This window comes from Nematocida ausubeli, assembly GCF_000738915.1.
Source record: "Nematocida ausubeli strain ERTm6 chromosome Unknown supercont2.4, whole genome shotgun sequence".
Taxonomy (NCBI): Eukaryota; Fungi; Microsporidia; genus Nematocida; species Nematocida ausubeli.
This window is the reverse complement of record NW_026515637.1, coordinates 20,021-40,965: the sequence shown is the minus strand read 5'-3', so window position 1 is coordinate 40,965 and position 20,945 is coordinate 20,021. Positions and strand designations below refer to the sequence as shown.

Below are 20,945 nucleotides of genomic sequence, written 5' to 3'. Positions count from 1 at the left end.
GTGCTAAAATAGCACAAAAAACTCTATATCTAAGGAGTACTGCATCTAAGAGCCGCCTTACAAATTCAACCTGCAAAAAGATTATCAAAGAATAAAGCCTGTTATATGCATAAGTTATAATGAACATACACTTTTCAGCTGTGTCTATTTTATTGCAGAAACTTTTCTAAATGAATAATTTCTAAAGCAGAAGGCTTTTTCTTTTAGCTCTATATTTCAATTGCATGCTGAGCATTTATTTAAAATACTTAATGCATGCTTGGAACTCAACCAAAGTGAATATAAGTATCATTTAGTAAAACTTGCACTACTCCATTTGCATATGCAAGATTGTATTAAGATAAAGCTGACGCCTTTATGCATGCATATACGCTCAAAAATGCGGTATAACAAGCCAAGTAGATTTTTCGTATACTTTTATTTCTTGTGCAAATAGCGCCCACTTCTGCAAGTTCTGCAGCAAAAATCAGCACTGCATGCAAGCGCATAGTGGCAAATACTGAGTTGGCCTAGCAAGAAGAATATTTATTTCACTTCTTTTCCGCTCTTAATTATTTCATCAATCATTAGAATTTTGGTGGATACAATAACAGCAGACTGAATCGTATTTCTAAGAATAGCATAGTTGTCTATTATGTCCATGTCCAGCGCATTTCCTATCTCACCAGTTGAAATATTAATTGTGGCATTCTCAGCCTCTGATGACTTGATCTTTGAAAGTATTTCTACTGAGTTGTATCCCAAGTTCTTTATGAGCGTCTTTGGAACTGACATAAGAGCGGCCTTCCACACACCATATGAGGTAAAATCTTCTGTTGTTGTGTTGTTTGAGTCCAGCGCTTCTGCAAGCTTATAATACGTTGAGGACCCACCTGGAAGGACAAACCCGTCAGACAGACCGCAGGAGATGGACTTTAGAGCCGACTTGACAGCACTTTCCAGATACTCCATCTGGTATGGCGAAATTCCCTGCACCAAAAGAGTGCATGTTTTGTTGAAGGGGGTTTTCTCAACAAAGGTAAACTTGTCGTCTCCAATAGAAACCTCTCGCACAAGCCCTGCGAACCCGAAAACATTTTCGTTCAGCTCCTGGATGCTTGCAACAGGAGTGCACCCTGTAAGAAGCTGCAGCCTTTCCATGTTCTTTCTTTTTGCTCTTCTTAGCGCCAATATGTTGTACTTAGCAAATATCTCGAGCGCATGCTGATCTATTCCTTTCTGTGTTATAATCATAAACTGTGGGTTCTGCTGCTGGTTTGCAATTGCAACTTTCTGGATTACCTCCAAAACCTTTTGGATCCGCTGCATAATAATGCGCCTTTCTCCCTCCTCCATTTTAAGCTTGTCCTCTGTTCTTCTGTAGTAGAACTGTGCATTGTGCTCTGGCTTTTCATACTCAAAGGAAATGTTGGTGCATAGGATAAATACATTCTGCAGCCTCTTGGGCATCATTGGGTGCCTTCCTCCATGGTCCATAACAAGCCCTCGCACAATTCGAAGCGGCTCTACTGCATCTATATCCGCCATCTTTACAATTTCCAGCATCTTTAGATCTGTCTTGTTCTGGAATCTAACGGTTTCTGCTGCAGAGACAATAATCTCAGAGTACTTTGCAGCCTGCTTTGGCGAAAACTTTGTTCGCAGCGCAGTGTGTGCTAGCTTGTAAATTGTGTCTTTGCTGTCTTCAATTGGAACCTTTAGGCTGTCTAGCGTCTCCAGAATGAACTTTTCTCTCTTGACCAGGCCTGAGATAAGCACCTGCGGGTGGACCCCTTCGTATATATACTCAAGCGCCTTGGACAGCATAGACGCAGAGAGAATCACTGCTGCAGTCACACCGTCTCCATACTCCTCTCCCTGCTGAGACACCATTTTTGACAGAAGAACTGCTCCAGGCTGCGCCAGCTGGATATTTTTTAAAAGGTTTAGCCCGTCCTTGACTAGGCGTATCTCTCCGGCCGGAGTAATTAGTAGCTTCACTGCTCCATTTGGGCCCAGGCCATTTCTGATAGTTGCGCTTAATTGCGAAATAGCTTCTGTGTTCAGAATGATGGCTTGTCCTGCCTGCGTAATTTGGGTTTCTTTGCCGAGGTATGCCATGTGAAATTACGAAAAAATAAAATGAAAGTTTTAAATAGTGCAGAATAACGAAAGGCTGCTGAATTCATTCTTGCTGAAGATATATTGCTTTGATTACTAAACAGATGGTCTAAACAAGAATAAGTATGCCAGATGGGCATGCTGTGGGTGTAAAATTAGAAGAAGCAACTCTAATAAGTATTAGCTACATGCACTTCTGCCTTATTCAATGCTTTCTGGTCAGCCAGGCATTTATTTCCTGCTGCAAATATACTGTTTTCTGCAAAAAACCCATTTGGAAAAATTCTGTATATTCTGTATATTCAAGACATAGCTTATTTTTTTAATGAAACGGATATTTATTGAATAAGATCCTGTCAGAGAGGAGACATATAAGACTATACTGTACGAGGAAAGTAGACAAAATCAACATCCATGTTCTCCCATATGGAGCCATAAAACTTTTGTGTCTTCGGCTGCAGGTTAAGAAATAGCTCAAAGCACAGATTTTCTTCTGTTCATTTGCATTTCAATTCTTTCACATACAGCATAAACCATACAGCATAAGCGAATAAGTGTCTGTACTAAATATCGCTTTTGAGGTTGGGGTAAAGTGTGAGTTTTATTGTGCTAGGGTTATATCGGGTCTATATCATTGTATATTCTATGCGGTATAAGATCTTATAATTAAAAAATATCTTGGTCTTTTACTAGTAATTTAAATTACATCTTAACAGTTGAACTATCCCCTATACTCCAAACATATTTAAGTGCTTTGAGTTTTTAATATGAGACCATATGATTTATAACAGCATATGCGAAAATCAAGCATATAGTGCTCTGGTGTAGAGACAATTACTTTCTTTCTGTTATATCGGGTTATATCAAAGTGTATTTACTCTAGTATTTGTTTTAATTTTATAATGAGTATTTGTGTATTATTTCTTCTTCTTGGGCATTTTGTATAGATGAATTTTATTCGATATGTCTGCTGCTAAATGATATTACTATTCTGCCCAACAATGCGCATAGTGCATATGTCTTCTAGAGCAGGCGCACTCTAGAATCTTATTAATGGCAAGTTTTGTTTCAATTACGAGCATCTGTCTCCCAATAAAGCCCTTTGTTTTCTATATTATGCAGGATCCATTCACTATATTTATATAAAATTAACTTATTCTGTACACCAGTTTAGTATATATATGTCATTTAAACATATATGAATACTTTTAAATCACTGGCTTTATACTTAACAGGCTTTATACTCTTCACATCCTGCGTGTTTCCAATGCATAATATTTTGTGTTTTGTCTTTTTAATTTATTTTTATGTATCCATAATTGCAGCTGTTCTATAAATAAAAGAATGCAAAGCGTAACTCTAAAAAAATAAGAAAACATTTAAGAAGACTTTCTTTTTATCAAATCAAGAAAGCCAAAAATATTTGCATCTACACAGAGCACAGGACCACTGCACAACATGAAACAAACTCCATTTCAACTCACACCCAAAAAGACAGGCGATTCGACACTTGCTGTTATGCATGTTTAGCAATGCAGAATGCATAGCTTACAATGGTTGTGTAGGATATAACATGCAAGAAAATCAGCATTCAAAGATCTCTAGTATTATAAACACACGAAAAGGCTTTATGTTTAATAAATAAAGAAACCAAATAGAATAAAAGGATATTGGTGATTCTTTTGGAGAAAGCTCTGCAGAGTTCTTTGTCTGACAGATGCATTACTGCTCTACACTTTATTAATTGGGCAGCGTGTGTGTTGGAATTTAGAGAAACGGTCTCAGATATGTGAAATCTGTTGGTTTAATTCTAGATTTTTTGTTTGGGCCTGCATTTAATAATTGGCTTATGTAGATATAAATATATCTGTAATAATATACAATAGATTATGAACATCAAGAACGAAGAGAGCAGAAGAAGAGCAGAGGGAGACTCTAGCGAAAGCATGTGTGACTACAGCATTGTAAATTCCTCAGAAGAAAGCATTTCCCCCCGTGAGGAAGGCCTCTGGAGAAATACACAAGAATCAATTCTAGGAGACAGGCCGTACATTCTGCCAAACGGGGAGATATATAAGAAGAGAGTGAGAACTGTCATGACGCCTGTTCAAAATGAATCACTTAGAAGATACTTTCAGATTAACCCCTTCCCATCATCTGAAGCCCGTCTCTCAATTTCCTCTTCACTGGGAATGCGGCCAAGAACTGTGCAAATATGGTTTCAGAACCAAAGGCAGAAAATGAAGCACGTTATTCAGGAAGAAGAGAAAATTAAAGAGTCTAGGGAGGCAACAATCTACACAGGAGAGAAGGAGGAAGAGCCATTATGGGTCTTGGCTCATCTTTCCTGCACTGTTCTAAACACCAACAATGCAATGTAAATTAAGGTTTTTCTTGCTGATATTTATCATCGTGCAGCTTCAGATCGTATAGATAGCTTTATCTGAGAGTATGCAATTCAGTAATAAATCTTTATGAATAACCATATGTTATATCTGACTTGCAAGTAAGTGGAGTTCTAGATTGTTTGTTTATGTTAGCCTTACAAAGTGACAAAGAGGATTGTTGGCTTGCTGTTTGCGCAGTTATCGTGTAAAGAGTGCTTTTTCATGCTAAATATCACTTATTCAGTGAGACATGCAGTATGAAAATTTTATCTGCGCGGTATATGAACTAGAGGGGCGTGGTGTGCAAAAAGTAGAAAGGTCATATGATACAATGTGGTATGGAGTTGCATGCAAATTGTACTATGCTGTTGTGCTTTCTATATATTTCAGTTCCAGATTAGCTCTCTGCGCTCATGAGAACTCTTCTGTTATATTTAAGGCAGCTTTTTTATTTGTAGTATAGGCATCTAATGAACTTTTTACAGACTATATATTATTCAAGTAGAACTCACAGGAGCCATCAAAGATGTACATTTTCAGGTATTTACATCTTTAAAGGAAGTGCTAGTGCACACTTGAAAATATTCGGTGAAGTAAAAGGGATTCTGTAAGACAAGTTCTCAATATTAGCAAGTGTGCACTGAAGTGCATATATTCTGTATATTAGCTCTGCTATGCGCCAACTCGGACTGGGCGCTGTATATTATTTGAAGAAATAAAGCTATGCTTTAAGACAGTATTATTTTTTTACTATAGCCAGAAGAGACTTATGCTGCTTTATGCATGCTGTGTGTTCTTCAACTGGCATAGTGCAATTGGCTTTCAACAAGATTCATTTTAATGCGAAAAAATTACCCTGCATTCAATTTGTTTTTATTTATGCCTCTCTGTCTATAGAGTAGTTTGTCAACTAGTCTTTTGCAAATATAAAAGTGTGCTTTATTCTGGGCAGATCTAAAAGCAGAAGATATGCGGTATGAGCTATTAGTAGATGAATTATGCTCTGGAGTATTGGCTGTTCTTAATTAGTTTTATCTTTTTATTTAATAAAGCACTATTTATTTATAAACACTCAGCACTGCAAATAGCACTACTTTATTGGCCATCGCATATTTTAATCAATTGTTTTCTTGGTGATGTGTATCTGTGGTGCCGTTGGTAAAATATGCTTCTTCTGCTACTAGCCTCACTGGGGGAATAGCGCATGCAAAAAGAGGAGGGTGCAGAATATGAAACATTTAAAAACACCAAACACTCTGAAACCATGGATTATCTTATAGCCTGGATAAATGTTTGTAAATATGCGCAGAGAAGAGCAGGAGTACGAATATCTATACAAGATAGTTTTGATTGGAGACAGTGGAGTAGGAAAGACTAACCTTTTGGAAAGGCTGGCCCATAACAGATTTAACACAAACACGAAGTCCACCATTGGCGTAGAGTTTGACACAAAGTGCTTTGTTGTAAACGGGAAGAAAATAAAGGCGCAGATCTGGGATACTGCAGGGCAGGAGAGATACCGCGCAATTACATCTGCATATTACAGAGGAGCTGTGGGGGCCATTGTGGTGTACGATATATCCCGAAAGGAGACCTTTGACAACGCAAGGACAGAGTGGATAAAGCAGCTGAAGGACAACTCAGAGAGCGGCCTGGTCATTTCCTTGGTTGGAAACAAAACCGACCTAAATGAAAAGCGGCAGGTGTCTCTGCAGGAGGCTAGGGAGGCAGCGCAGATAGGGGGATACCAGCTAACAGAAACATCAGCTCTTTCGGACGTAAATGTGCAGGAGGCCTTTGAAACCCTTATACAGAAAATATACCAAACCCGTGCTGGAGAGAGACACAGCGCACCAAAGCAAGACATTATAAACCTAGAGGACGATGCAGCAATGAAAGCCTCAAACAGCTGGTGCTGCTAATTTTTTATTCAAATGGGAATGCCAAGCAAAAAAGACCCGCAGTGTGCGCGGAGAATGTCGGTGGGCACAGTAGAAAGCCAGGCGCTAGATATAGCAAACATGCATGCATACTTTAAAGAGCGCCCTGCGCTGGTTGAAAGTGCGTTTCACGAGTTGGAGAAGATTTCTAATGACCCAGTAGTAAAGAAAATAAACAGAAGGCACTCTGATCAATTTCGAGCAGTAGAGACCAATAGGCTATTCTCTGAGATGGAGAACAATCGAAAGCTAAGGATGATACATAAGTTCCAAAAAGACCATGTAAACATATCAAGTATAACAGATAAGTGGAGGGAGGTTCTTCTATGTGCATTTGAAGACCTTGTAAAGTATACAGAAGCAAAGCCAATAGAGCTTTATAAGGGATTCCATCTTAAGACAATACACGTAGACAAGGAGGAGGTAGGAATATACAGTGAATACGAATCAGAGACAGAAGAAGAGTAAAGCAGAAGTATGTGTGTACTTTAGATACCCGCTGGTCAAATAAAGAAGTTACGCAAAGCATTCTATTTATTTATGAGTTTATCTGCATCTTTTATAAGGGTTAACTAGTACAGAGTGAAAAACTGCAGCATTGATTTGAAGAAAGGTCTATATTAGACATACACATGCATGGCAGAAAGAAAAATTGGTTGGTAAATATACGATTAGTGTTTATAGACAGCAGCGTGGAGTACAGAAAACTAGCAGATGATTTCTGTTTTCCTAGTGCTTTTGTATTGAGTGGTAGGGATATATACTGGCTTCTCATTTAATCATGCCTTGTATCTGAGCTAGTAGCACAGGGCACGTGGTTCTCTGGTGCAGCGTCTTGTGGGTCGCGGTTTTCTTTTATGCTGTCAAGAAGAGATGACTCGTTCATCTGCAGGAAAAAAAGAAAGGATCTGATGCACTCGCCCATGTACTCCATGTGTTCTCTGCTTAAGTTCAGCGTAGGCTGGACTCGCCTCATAATAAGAAGCATTCGGAGAATATGCGTAAGCCCGTACGTTTGCAGAATTTTCGTTGTTTTTGGGTACAAATACTCCTCGTAGAATGCCCTTTCCTCTTTATACAAAATACATGTATGTACGCAGTACAGGAATACCTCCTTGAATCCTTTTAATATCTCTTTTATCTCCTCAACCGACTGCTGTTTTATATACACTTCAGAGTTGTAGAACATTGTGAATATTTCGTCTGCAGAAAGATTGACTGCAGGAGGCTCTTTGTACAAGGGCATTGTCTCTTTCTCTTGAACAAGAAGCTCCTGAAATGCGGAGGAAAGTGTTATCTTGGGCCAAACAATTTCAAGATCTGTCTCTTCGCTCATTATAGAAGTGTCAAGTGTTTCAAGCGCGGCCAAAGATACCCATTTTATAAGACCTGCTGCGGTTTTCACCTTGTATATTGTAATGGTGTTTGCGGACTCCGTTGCTTTTTCCTTTTTTTCTAGAATTATGCCTATTTCCTTCTGTGTATTTGTTGTAATTAGGACTTTCTTTCCTTCCGTTAGTATTGTTTTTGCGGTCTTTTCATTGAACATACTAATGCAAAATTTTTATTCTCTTCCTGCTAGTTATATCATGGTTTGCCTACAAAATATGTTGTATTATTACTGTCTGTAAATTCAGGGGTATTGACAGTGGCCCAAAAAGCTTTATGACGCGTGTGAGTTCGATGGAGATGCATGCAGAGCAATTCCAATAGGATGGGTTCTTTGGAAGCACGCGGCATTTGCTTAAAGGAAAGCTTCTGTAATGTAAAAGACTGTGCATTCTATAGTGTATTTTTTTGAGAATTAGCAGCGTATAATCTGATTCTGCGCAGTATTAGCACTTTATTAAGGAAGTGCACTAAGAGAGACAGCTATTGTATTTGTAGAAAGTTCTTTAAGTACACTTTTTAAAAAGTGTTAGACACACTGTGTAGTTAGTAGTATAGGTATTTAAAACTGTAAGAATTAAAATTTCTGCTCTTCAAGAAGTGTCAGAGAGGCAGAAGGCAGTGAATTTAATGCAAGTCATGGTATGTGCATGGAGAAATTGTAAAAACTCAACTATTAAATAGTTCATTTTTAATTTAACTTTGACCGTTTATGCCAAATAGGCATGCTAATTAATTAATTTCTTGATGCACGCATCAGCACCTCTATTCTATTGCTGCCACCAATAAACGTGCTTTTTAGATGATAGCCAAAGCATGCAACTCCCAGTGTAGGGATAACCAATAACTTTCATTTATATGGGGTTTAAAATGCAGCTATTTTTGGATATTGCAATGTGGTTGGTTTCTTCTATAACTTCCAGGGGCGTAAAGACAATTGGTTTATTTTAAAGATCACTTAATTTGTTTATCTTAAGAGAAATTCTTATTTGTAGATTAAGACTAATTAATCACCTTTATTTGGTGTGATTTGTGTGCTGGTGATTGGGTAAGAAAATTATTTATATATATACTAAAATCTGCAAACACCATTATGAATAATCAGAACAGTTTAGAATCAGAAAAACCTACTAGCATGGAAAGCAGCCAGGGTTCCTCTGCAAATTCAACAAATATAGAAATGAGTTCTATTGCAGAGGGAGAGAAGTCTTCCGGCATTCTTATGAAGATGGACAAGTACGAGAGGGTTACAGAAAAGGGAGTGCCTCTTCTCAAAAGAGTTTCTTTTTCTCTGCCAGAGGGGAAAATGACAGCGCTGCTTGGTCTGAGCGGAGATGGAAAGTCTACGCTAATGGACGGAATGGCAGGGCTGTGCAGTCCCTCGCACAAAACATACGGAGAGGTGTACGTTAAGGGGAAGAGCGGGGTGCTTGAGAAAAGAAAGGCAGAAGAGTGGTTCAGCCGGGTGAACTACACACAGCAGAGCATGATTGAGTACAAAAAGATCCCAGCGTACGATGTTCTGTGCTCAATTGCAAAGTGCTATGGAAAGAACGAGCAAGAGGTAGACGACTACATGTCGATGCTGAGAATCTCAAAGGTGAAGAAAGTGCATTTTAACAACCTGTCTGGGGGTGAGCAGAGAAGAGCCATGGTCATTGCAGGGCTGCTTGCACAGAAGGACTTGAATATATGGGACGAGCCACTGACAGGGCTAGACTCAGAAATGGCGCGTGTGATTCTTTCCATGATGAAAAAGTCACAGAGCACAAATTTGGTGACCGTGCACCAGGTGTCAGAAGACCTGATGAGGCGGTTTGACCATGTGATTCTTATGCACAAGTCGACTATTATATACTCAGGACCAGCAGAAGAGATAAAGAAGTACTTCGCAGACAAGGGAATAGAGTTTCCCGCAGACGCATTTTATGTGAACTATCTGATGCAGCTCTGTGCAGAGAACAGCGACAATCACACGGATATAAAGAACATTGAGATATTCAACACACTGGCAAATGAAATTGTTCACTCGCCATGTGGAGAGAAAGCTGGAGAAAACATTAAGTTCCTGCCTCTACAGTTAAAACTATCCTTCACAGGAATTATGGAAATACTTAAAAGATCGCTATATATGGATAGGTTATTCAAAGGGAGCTCTGTTATTGGAAACTTACTATTTCCATTGTTTTTAACTACAGTAGGATCGATTGCTTTCATTTTATTTATAAACCAGGCATGCGGGCCAAAAGAAAACAGAAGCCCCATAGAAAAATACTACTATTCTGATCAAGCATTGTATTATCCAAATGTTCTCTACTTATTTAAGAAAAAACTAAGTGAGTCGCCAGATGTGGATGCACTGTTTCTGAAACAGGTTAGCGCTATACATACAGTAGTTGCTAACATTGGATGGGTCTCCATTCTTTCAAAGTTATTTAACTCTGCTCTCTTTTATGGAGGATCTATTGGCTGTTTAATGGTTCCAGGCAGCTTCTTGGTTATAGAGTTCTATAAGCTATGCAAAACCAGTATAGCAGCAAAGCAGTTTAAAGTGGGAGACTTTATGGGCGCGCAGGTTGTAGATATTATTGTTAGAAAATCATTTGTTCTATGGGTCATTTTGATGGCTCTCTATTTTGTGGTATATCGTATAGTAGATCCAAATCTGCTGAGTGCAACTACAATTGGACACTTGCTTCCTATGACTATTTTAGTTTTCTCTGTCTTGCTGATGGGCCTGCATGCTGTAATGCTTCACTATGCGCCTATTACACTGAAGCTATTTGGGCTATTTTCAGGTTTATACATATTGATTACACAAGGAATTCCAGGAAAATTCTATAGTATAGCTAGTACTTTACAAAATCCATATGGGCATGTACTTAGTATAGATGAATGCATCAGTATATTTACCAAAGAATCAGTGGATGAACTGATCAAAATGGTAAAAAGCACTGAAATGAGCGATGAAAAGAAAAAGTTAGCCAGTTTAGGACTTAACATAGCAGTTAAAATGACAAGATTCTTTATAGTATGCGATCCCTCGCTGTACTTTTCGCAAATTCTGGCAAAGGTTTCGCTATACAACAATAAGATTACAATTGACTCAGAATTAGCAAAAACAATTAACGCTAAGGTAATCACCAGAATTGCTGAGGGAATAGAGGCCATGGGTGGGGAAGAAAATGAAAGTGACCAGGATCATAAATTTAGTACAGATGGTTCAATGGGTGCGCATTTAACAAAATACTTGATGACTGCTTGCTTGGACAGAGCGCCAAATGAGGTGTTTAACAATTCAGTTTCTCTGAAAAAAATCTCTCTTTTCCATATTGGGTGGAGTGTATTGAGATTTTGGCTCTTACCTATTGCACTATTAGCACTAACTGGCCTATACACATACAGATTTATGCTGCCCAAGCTAAGAAACTGATAGGATACTATGATAGAATAAATCACACCAGATACTACAATATTATATTTTATGTATGTAAACAGCATGCACATTTTTTTATACTTTAAATATTGTGCTAGGGCATAGAATGCGCTCAGTGCGCTATAATTGGTCTATACTCGGCTGAAAGTTCAATTAGTTAGGAGATTGAGTATTCTATATGCTATTATAACTGGAAATGTATAATCCAGTTGTTAAATTCCTAGTACGTGCATGTAACAAAGAAAGCAGTCATATTGTGTCTGTGTAGATTGTCTAGAGAATGGAGTCACTGCAGGCTGCATTATTAAATATTTTGCAAAATTTATAAAGAACTGCTATTCTACCTAGGTGTGTAGAGCTGTAGATTTTTATAGAAAGAGTTGCTTTTCAACAGCTGAAATGTTCTAGAGGGTTATATAGGATATATTAGGCCAATTTAGTCTATAAGTATAGGAAGATTCTTAGTAAGAGTAATTCAAGAAATATGCTGAATTAAGTGATGCACAGTATATACATAGGATTTTGGCATTTAATAGAGACATAAGCGTACATAGATATTCTGCACTTAGACCCGGAATGAATTTGAGCCAATATGGAAGAAATTGGTTTGCTAAGTTTACTATACAAAAAGCACTTTGACATTGCAGAAGTTCTAATCCTCCTATATAATCAAGACTTCATCCAGACTATACCTTTACAGAACATAGTAAAAAGCAGGGTCTGGATACTTGCATATTTTAATTGAGGATTTTAAAGTGTGTGAGACGTGCAGCTTATACAAATGCAAAAGTGTAAATGCATTGCGTTTGGGGTTGCACTACGGTGCTAGAGAGACTTTATCTAGAAATGCTTACGCATGAATTGTGCAAGCAGTTCATCTTCGTCCTAGCTCAGTATAGGCCTGTGCAGAAAGTAGGTCTGTCTCTATTTATAGAGGATATGTTGTATGCTATTGCAAATGAATCTGCAGTAAGTCATAGATTAAAGCACAAGAAGCACAACATGCATAGTTCTATAAAGAAAAGCACGCTATGCATCCATGTGCAAGTCTATTTCTGTGCTTAGAACTGTATTTTGGCTAGAAATAAAAACGGCTAAATATGCATAACTTGCTCTTTTTTGCCTAGAGTGCCGTGTGCAGGACTGTTCATAGAGAAAGAAAAGAAAAAAATTATAAATATTTTATATTTAAGAAAGAGTTCAACTACTTATAACTTGGGAGTTGACCAAGCATATAACCCAAATTCTATGAAAGCACCAATTAAAATACAGACACAATAAACAAAAATATTCTCTAGGAGGAAACAACACCTCCTAAGAGCAGCCACATTTAGTAGACAGAGCATATGTACATCCATTTAAAGGATGTTTTAAAGACAGTTTAAAAAGTTGAAGATCTTAATTTGATAAAGTGTATAAGATATAAAGGATTAAGCATGGGCCTATTGTAGAGCTAGTATGTGTGTTATTTATATTTGATCTATTATATCTTCTTAATTAATATTTGTTATTTTTTTATTTTAAAAATGTTCCTTTAAATAAAAACGAGAATGCACAAACTAGAAGTAAACGCATGTAATTGGTGGGGAATTTAGGGGTGATGCTATAAGAAAAATTTTTATTTTCATAACGAAATGCGCGCACAGCCAACATATAATGAAAATACAAACAACATTAGCGACAAACACAACACAAAGCCATTCCATTCAAAAATATTATCAAGAAAGGGAAGAGGGCTGGAGGATGATAAGTGGATTGGATCTGCAGTAATGGAGAACGTGGAAGTGCTAATTTTGGACGAAAATCAATTAAGCACGCTGCCAAACGGAGTGCTAGCTCGATGTTTTCCAAAGCTGAAGGTGCTGAGCATGAAGAACTGCAGCGTGGGAAAGCTGAGTATTGAAGCGCTCTCGCACCCAGTGCTTGAAGTACTTGATTTGCAAGGAAGCAAGAATCTGACTCGGCTGTCTGTGTGGGAGGAGGAGAGCAAAGACGTCTCTCTGGTTGGGCTGCCCTCTCTGCAAATACTGAATTTACTTGACACAAATGTTTCCATGCTGGACCCTATGTGGTTCAACTACATGCCAAACTTGCTCTGGCTCCACATGCACTGCGAGAATATATGCGGTGGGTGCGGCTTTGGATTTTTAGGGGTACTTGACGTTCTTCAGTGTTTGAAATTTACTGGTATAACTACAGGGGCATGCCTCTCATGCAAAACAGAGAACCATTCAGCAGGATTTTCCACTGCAATTAAGTTCTCAATATATAACATGGTGTGCAATATGTCCTCTCTGGTTACCCTAGACCTTTCTGGAAGAAACATGAACATTGACTACTTTATTTTCCATGCACCTTTGCCCTACTTAGAGGGCCTTCGGATGCAGGGAAAGCTAATGCGGGACATGAGCTTGCGGGATTGGCCAGGCATTATAAAAACAATTAAGCATCTATCACTAGGAGTTATTGATGACTCAGAGGAGCAGAGTGTCCAGAAAACACAGGGAGAGGCCACGTTCTACGCAGAGAAAATTCTGGAGGCCTCAAATTTGGAAAGCCTTTCCTTTGACTGCGAGACAGTTCGAAGAATTAAGTTTTCTTTGGGAACCAGAAAAGTTGTGTTTCCGTATCTTCGGCACCTCACGATTAAAAACTGCGACCTGCGCCCTCTTACCTTTTTTAACAAAGAGAACGCACCAGCTCTTGACAGCCTAGAGATAATTAGCTGTTCTTTCACAGAGGGGTATTTCTACACAATTAAAAAGCGGCTGGGGAACAGGCTAAGAAGCCTCCGCATTGGAATCGAAAAAATGGATGCGCCTCAGGCAATATATGATCTGTTTACTTTCATCAGAAGCCACAAAAACCTGGAAATTCTTCATTTATCTGTGTGCGACACAATAACAGAGTCTCAGAGCTTCTATAAGTACTTTAGCGACCAGCCCTCGCTAAAGGAGCTCTATGTCATTGGTAAGATGAGTATCCAGCGCATGAAGAGGTTTTTGTATCAGCTTGGGCGCTGCAGCTCTCTTACAACACTTCTTTTGGACATAGAAGACCCGTGTCTTGTTCTATCATATTTCTATCCAATTCGCAGCTTGCACTTTCTTTCTTTGAAAGGAACCTTTAAGAACCACTCAAACTTCTTTGTAAACCAAAGCACAACACAGGATGACTTTGCAAAGATCTCTGAAATGGGGCTGCTGCAGGTCCTTGATGTATCATACTGCGGGCTTACGAAGTTTCCGGCGTCTATTCTGCCGCACTTGATGTCGCTGCGATATTTGTACTTGAACAACAACCATCTTCATGATATGTCAGAAAGCATGCTCTCCTACCTGGCGTCGATAAAAGAAGAGCCTCTTTTTATTGATATATCCAACAACCCAACCGATATAAACAAGATAGAACAAACTATATGCAACAACACTTGGCTTGGAGTATCTGGGTATGTTTTATACTGATGTCTTCTCTATATGCAATAAATATCTCCTATAGTACTGCATTCGCATTTATACGCTCTCAAGCACATACTCAAAGTTGCTGGGAGACTCTTCTTTATTATGCACCCAATGCAGCACAGCCCGTTTTTTACACCAGATTCTTTTTATATTTTATTTCTATTTCTCACTGCAGCGCATACTTTCTAATGTAGCATAGTGAGAATAGAAATACTTACTCAAAAAACTAAAAGAAATTTTGGTTCTAACAACTCACAGAACTGTGTGCAAATGTGAATTTGAAAAGATAGGCTGCACATCGCCTTACAAGTATTAAATCGAATATACTTCTTTGCAATAGTGTAGCACAAAATCACTGAGTTTTAAATTCTTTACTCTCTACTTGCAATGCAAAAGCTTGCCAGTAAATATGCGAGCAAGAAATTGTTCTTAAACTACTAGACTTAGACACATTAAAAATTGAACATAATAACAGTATGCATTTATATTGCAGACTTAACGGGAATATGCCCTCTAGACAGACAAATTTGCAAATATCCAAGAAGACACTGCTATTTTCAGCTGTGACATAGGAAAGCTCCTAGAGCGGTGGAATCCAGATAGAAATACATGTTATTTGCTCGGTGAAGATTGAATTTTTGATTTGCTTAAATTAGCTAAGCAATTTCATTCTATTTAAATGATTAAAGCTAAAAAATATTTGATTCATATAATGAAGAGGTATTACGCGCGGAAAAATACGCTCTACGCGGATAAGTGGTCTAAACAAAGGCATTTGTTAGTATTGGGGATGATGATTCTTGGAATAGCTGCATCGGTGAATATAGAAGAAAATAGTTTTTTTTCAGATTCAAGAAGAAAAAGCGAGACCCCTTTAAACAGGACAATTCGCGTTCTAAAAAGAGAGAATGACAAAATAAACACAGAGACCATTAAATTCAGCATAGACAACAACGGAGCTCTTGAGATGCAAAACCCAGAGGAAGGATTAATCACTGTTACTCTCTCAAAGTACTATGACATAAAGAATGACATATTTGACTTTGAGGATGCTCTCAAGTACACTAGCATAACAATCGACGGGAGTGGGGAGGGCGATAGCAAAGCACGGGGAGAGCTGTGCATGCAGTTCGTGCATGCGTTTAGGAATGCAAAAGTAAAGACTCTTCAGATAAAAGGCATTAAGATTAACAAAGAAGATCTGCCCGCTATAAACACTTCCAAGAACACAGTGCTTCCTATTTACAACACAACGGTGGAAAAGATAGTTTTCTCTGAAGTGAGCAACTGTCTGGCAGAGCGCATACTAAGACATTATAGCTTCTGCTCTCCAGTTGAGCTGGTGTTAGATACTAAAGAGCCCGTTTCATGGGATACTCTTTTGGCAATATCTAGAAACAAGCAATACAAGAGAATTGAGATTGGGAAGCTAGCAAGCCTTTCCATGCTAACAGAGAAAAAAATTAAAAGTCTAGAGAAAATACTTGCTTGCTTGGTTGTTAAAGAGCTCCCGCGGCGCAACCATGCACAGCTCCAGCCGGAAATCAAGCGTATATTTGAAAACAGCATGGGGTATTCATCTCATGTAACAGTCCAAATGTATAAGCAGCTTAGACATTCAGCTCTATCCCTACCTTCTGATGGCAGTGATCTAGAGCTATTTGTAGAAGGCGGCCTCAGAGACTTTGACATAGACGTAGATGAAAACACGCCAGTTCTGGGGGAGAGCACGCAAGCACTGTGTGAGGCAGAAATGCAGGAGCTGTTGAAAGACAACAGATCTGTGTCTATATCCCAGTCTTACTATACAAGCCTTCCGTCTGCTTCTAGCAATAGAGTGATATTAAGGTTTATGGAAGAGACACCGATTAACTCTGCTATCCTTAGAAAAATCTTTATATGGATTGGGAATAACATGAAGACAGCCTCAAGTGTAACGATACACAATGTAAAAATGACAAGCGTGCTGGAAGAAATTTTGGGGTCTGTGCGGGTATGCATAAACTCAATGCAGCATCTAAAACATCTATACATCGTGAGCGGGGGCGCAAAGAAAAGAAAAATAGAGCTACGAAATACCAGCTATCACGACATTTTAACCGCATCGAGAACCTTTGCGATTAACAATAATACATGCACAACAGGATTCCCTGCAAGCGTGTATATTACGGGAAAAATGAAACTTAAACAGTCCCAAGTGCTGGAGAGCGGAAGTGAAGAAAACATAATAAAATACCCTGGAGAAGCAACTGACGCTATAAGTCTTTGCTCAGTATGCATTCTAGGTGTGTTTGTAAACGAGACAGCCCAAAATAGAAACAAAACCACAATGGATTATCTGTCAATCCAGGAGATCGAAGGCATGACGTGGAAGGACTTTTTAGAAAGTGAAAATAGAAACTTTATTGAGGCCCATTTAAAACACGCATACTCAGTTGATTCAGAGAATTCTATAACTGAGAGAGACTTTTATAAGATGGTAAAGCACTATTGCAACATGCCTATTATAGTCTTCCCAATGTGCAAGCATTCTGTTTGTGCAAAGTGTTTGTCTGCAGGGTACATGCATATGCAGGAAGATGATCACTTGAATTTAGAAAGGCACAAACTCATTAAAATTAGGTGCCCAGCATGCCGTGAGGTTAATATCATGTCCACGTACTTCCACTATCCAGTGTGTGTAACAAGTACATACAAAATCCCTGACTCACATATATACCAGGTTGAAAAATCAGCAACATCTGGGAACTTAGCAAAGAACTATGTATTCTACGCATGCGAAGGATTTAGGTCTGATGAGTACTATAGAAAGTTTCTTCCGTACTCAGTAAAGACAGATGTAGTTATTAAAATACCTGGTCATGATGAAAACTCTGTTTTTAGCGCACCAAGCAGCTCTCGAGCTCTCAATGTCTAAGAAGAACATACTTTTCTGCTGGAATATGCTTCTAGTGGGGTTTATAAAAACTTGGATTTTTCTTCTAGAGAAAAAGCACTGAGTTACTGAGGATTATGCATTTATGTCACTGCAAAGAGAGGTAGTCTTTTTAAGAGCTGCCTGTGATGGTACTGTATACCCGAATCTTCCTAATAATTTTATAGTATGCTGGGACCAGCTTTTATTTGTGCAGCACGTGGTGTAAAAGAGCCTTTAAGTTAAAAACTAAAAGAAAAGTAGCCACATAGAGCTGTCGTATATGTCGCAGAAATATGTAAATATGTGTATTGGAATGTAAAGTTAGTGTAGCGGTATTCCTATTTCTGCCCACCAGGCATGCCATCTTGTATATCCATACTGACCCAGGGTGGTCTATAAAATCTGAGACTAGTGCACTGCTGTATAGCAGTAGTAGAACTTGCTAAATAAAGCTCGTGCCAAAATGACCTAGATAAGTAGCCCGATATATATGCAGGTGCCCTCTAATAAAGCGGTTTTTCTTATTCATCATATAATTTATTTATTGTTGTCTATTTATAGACCTCTAAACAGCTACTATTGATGCGATCCCATAAGAATAGAGCCTCATTAATATTAGATGGAAAGTAAAAGCACGTGGCATTATATCTGATCGTTGTGATTATTGCCTTTTAAATAAGCAGCGCCTCATGTAGTGTGTTGGCCTACATCCAAAGTAGGGAGGAAGTGGTAAATTAAATACATGGGAAAGAACAGTATGTAAAAGAACCCGAAAATACGTACAGTATAATCTGCGCTCCTCCGAAGGCTTACAGCCTGCAAGTTTCCACTGCGAAGAATAAAAAAACATAACTAGAGTCGCTCCCACATAATAGACTTTGTTTTGTGGTTTTGTGTATATTTATTTTTCTGGAGCTGCAAGACTTATAGACAACTGTTGGCTGGTAATATGCACTTACAGCAAACAGAATGGCTACTAGTAAAAGAGGGCCAGAGAGTGTGACAAACTTGAATCACTCAATTACTGTGATATAGCCCGAATTACTTCTTGAATATTAGACTTGGATACACTAAATTTAGATGCAATTACTTTTTGTTGACATATATGGTTCTTGTGTTGTTATTAATCATTTTATGTTTAATAAAAACAAACATAGGATAAAAAAACAGATGAAAGTCTGACAAATATTGCTAACAACATAAGACCATCAAAATAAGGATGTGTAAACAAAAAGAGCATCTTGTAGCGTGCTGATCTTTAATAAAGGCCTGGAGAGGCAGTAGCAAATCCATACTCTATCCATTGCTGATCCAGAAAGAAGGTCTTATGCTTTCAGAGAAGAGAAATTTAACAATGTAAAAAGTAGAGTCCCTTATTATAGCATTCTAGCTCACAAACAAACCCGGATACATTCCTACAAACATACATCTATATTTAGGATTCAGAAAAAGGGCGGCGCACCCTCAATACAGATAAGCCTAGTAATCATTTAAAATCCTTGCCAGACCAGTAAACTGTACTCTTTGTGGATGGGTGATAGTATGCATGCAGCTCTGTTTTGGCTTGGCATGCCATGTGGGCATGGAAGTAAAATAAAAATCATTGATTAAGATAACCCGAATCAAAGATGCATATCTAAGAAATATATATATAATGCAATTGATTTAAACCCAGATATGTTTTTGTATAAGAAGATAGAAGAAGGGATGGTCAACAGAAGGAAAAGAGCACTAAAGAGCCATTTGTTTTTGTTTGCCGCTGTTATGTGTATCTCTAGGCTTGGAATGTATTTAGCAGCAAGCGCGCCACTGGAAGAGACCATAGAAAGGCAAAGCATAGAAAATATCAGCAGAACATGTGAAAGTAGCACATTCAAAGACGATCAAGAGAGCGAAGACGTGAAGAAAAACATACATGCGTCTCCCTGCGTAGATGGTGTAATTTACAAAACCGAAGTGTTTATGAACATAGATCCTTCGCCGCCTCAGAGTACAGGAACCAATGACAAAAATATAAAAGAAAAGTGTTTTAAAGCAGAAAATGCGAAGATAGAAAACCTCATAGCAGCAATAGAAGCTAGCCTCTCTGAGCATGCAGAGAAGTGTAGTGGTCTGAAGAAAAAAATAAATATACACGAGACTGCGCAGGAAGAGAATTCAAATGAGAATACAGCAAATGCAGTAGAGTCAGAAAGTGCACAGGCCTCTAGTGGCATATCAAGTGAACAAGCACTTAGCAAATTACAAAAGGCTGCGGATAGACTATACACAGATAAGGAAAACCTCCTGCCAATTGTAGCTGCTGAGTATGAAAAGATAAAACTAACAAAAAAGAAGATATTCAGAGAACTAAAAAGTCTTTATACAGAGTACTGTGCGTACATGGAGCAGAAAAAAGAAATCCAGAAAAATATTAATGACCACTTTAAGGAAAGCAAATATATGAATAAAATGAAGGAATGCGAGTATAAAGACTATGAGGCACATCTGAACAATCTAACCATAGTAGATCTAAGTATAAAGGAGTTGAAAGCTGATATTAAGGAGATTAAACTTGCAATCGAGATAGGCATTCAGAAATGCACACGCTATAAAATGAACAATGAAAACAAGGAATTCCGCTGCCTTAGCCATAAGAAATTCATAGAGTATATAGATACGTGTTATACACCCACAATGAACGCGCGCAATTACCAATGCTATAAAACATGGGAATTCAATAGGCAGGTATGGATGCGGGAGAAAATACAGTATTTATTAAGAAAGGCGGAATTAAAGCATGTAGTCAAAACAGAAAAGTCAGAAGAGGCTGTGTCTATAGCAGAAGCTGCAAAGGAAATGCAAAATCAAAATAAAAAAGAGGCAAAGAAGATTACAGATGTTTCAGAGGCGATACTCCAACTTTATATTCTAAATGAGCAGATTACTTTAAATGATAAACTGCTATCCCATTTGATACTTAATACCAGGAGAAGCGCTGCAGAAGAGACAATGTCAACGGAAGAGGAACAAAACTGTGCAAAGGACCGCCATTCGCCTTTTTTCTTCGATGTTGAAGAGCAAGAAACGTCTGTATAATTCCAAGCCCGGGTATATCTTAAGTCCAGGCGCGAATAAATTTGGGTTATAGTGTAGATATGCATGTGCTAGATTGCATAGTAACAGGATGCATTTAGCCACGCGTAGTTCCGGCGCGCTCGACTTGGGTTTTCGAATTGTTTTGTTATAGTGGAAAATCTGTCTTTGTAGTGCTTTTTACAGGCACCTCCACATGATTGTTCTACTACACTCGGGGTATATTATGGAAATAAATAA

The 20,945-nt window shown here is 38.4% G+C and overlaps 9 protein-coding genes across 9 annotated transcripts; 7 read left to right on the top strand and 2 right to left on the bottom strand.

The window, feature by feature from the left end:
• Positions 1–525: 525 nt before the first annotated feature.
• On the bottom strand, positions 526–2,100 carry NESG_01574 (uncharacterized protein; the record flags this gene model as incomplete). The annotated part of the gene is made up of 1 exon (XM_053049201.1): positions 526–2,100. The coding sequence occupies one exon, from the start codon at positions 2,098–2,100 to the stop codon at positions 526–528; it is 1,575 nt and encodes a 524-aa protein (XP_052904151.1).
• A 1,889-nt stretch (positions 2,101–3,989) lies between these two features.
• On the top strand, positions 3,990–4,481 carry NESG_01573 (uncharacterized protein; the record flags this gene model as incomplete). The annotated part of the gene is made up of 1 exon (XM_053049200.1): positions 3,990–4,481. One exon carries the CDS (start codon positions 3,990–3,992, stop codon positions 4,479–4,481), a length of 492 nt encoding a protein of 163 aa, XP_052904150.1.
• A 1,295-nt stretch (positions 4,482–5,776) lies between these two features.
• On the top strand, positions 5,777–6,409 carry NESG_01572 (uncharacterized protein; the record flags this gene model as incomplete). Its single annotated transcript, XM_053049199.1, has 1 exon — positions 5,777–6,409. One exon carries the CDS (start codon positions 5,777–5,779, stop codon positions 6,407–6,409), a length of 633 nt encoding a protein of 210 aa, XP_052904149.1.
• A 12-nt stretch (positions 6,410–6,421) lies between these two features.
• NESG_01571 (uncharacterized protein) lies at positions 6,422–6,895 on the top strand (the record flags this gene model as incomplete). The annotated part of the gene is made up of 1 exon (XM_053049198.1): positions 6,422–6,895. One exon carries the CDS (start codon positions 6,422–6,424, stop codon positions 6,893–6,895), a length of 474 nt encoding a protein of 157 aa, XP_052904148.1.
• Positions 6,896–7,202: 307 nt separating this feature from the next.
• NESG_01570 (uncharacterized protein) lies at positions 7,203–7,976 on the bottom strand (the record flags this gene model as incomplete). The annotated part of the gene is made up of 1 exon (XM_053049197.1): positions 7,203–7,976. The coding sequence occupies one exon, from the start codon at positions 7,974–7,976 to the stop codon at positions 7,203–7,205; it is 774 nt and encodes a 257-aa protein (XP_052904147.1).
• Positions 7,977–8,909: 933 nt separating this feature from the next.
• NESG_01569 (uncharacterized protein) lies at positions 8,910–11,249 on the top strand (the record flags this gene model as incomplete). Its single annotated transcript, XM_053049196.1, has 1 exon — positions 8,910–11,249. The coding sequence occupies one exon, from the start codon at positions 8,910–8,912 to the stop codon at positions 11,247–11,249; it is 2,340 nt and encodes a 779-aa protein (XP_052904146.1).
• Positions 11,250–12,886: 1,637 nt separating this feature from the next.
• Positions 12,887–14,716, top strand: NESG_01568 (uncharacterized protein; the record flags this gene model as incomplete). The annotated part of the gene is made up of 1 exon (XM_053049195.1): positions 12,887–14,716. The coding sequence occupies one exon, from the start codon at positions 12,887–12,889 to the stop codon at positions 14,714–14,716; it is 1,830 nt and encodes a 609-aa protein (XP_052904145.1).
• A 676-nt stretch (positions 14,717–15,392) lies between these two features.
• On the top strand, positions 15,393–17,630 carry NESG_01567 (uncharacterized protein; the record flags this gene model as incomplete). Its single annotated transcript, XM_053049194.1, has 1 exon — positions 15,393–17,630. One exon carries the CDS (start codon positions 15,393–15,395, stop codon positions 17,628–17,630), a length of 2,238 nt encoding a protein of 745 aa, XP_052904144.1.
• A 1,677-nt stretch (positions 17,631–19,307) lies between these two features.
• Positions 19,308–20,708, top strand: NESG_01566 (uncharacterized protein; the record flags this gene model as incomplete). Its single annotated transcript, XM_053049193.1, has 1 exon — positions 19,308–20,708. The coding sequence occupies one exon, from the start codon at positions 19,308–19,310 to the stop codon at positions 20,706–20,708; it is 1,401 nt and encodes a 466-aa protein (XP_052904143.1).
• Between the last annotated feature and the right edge of the window lie 237 nt (positions 20,709–20,945).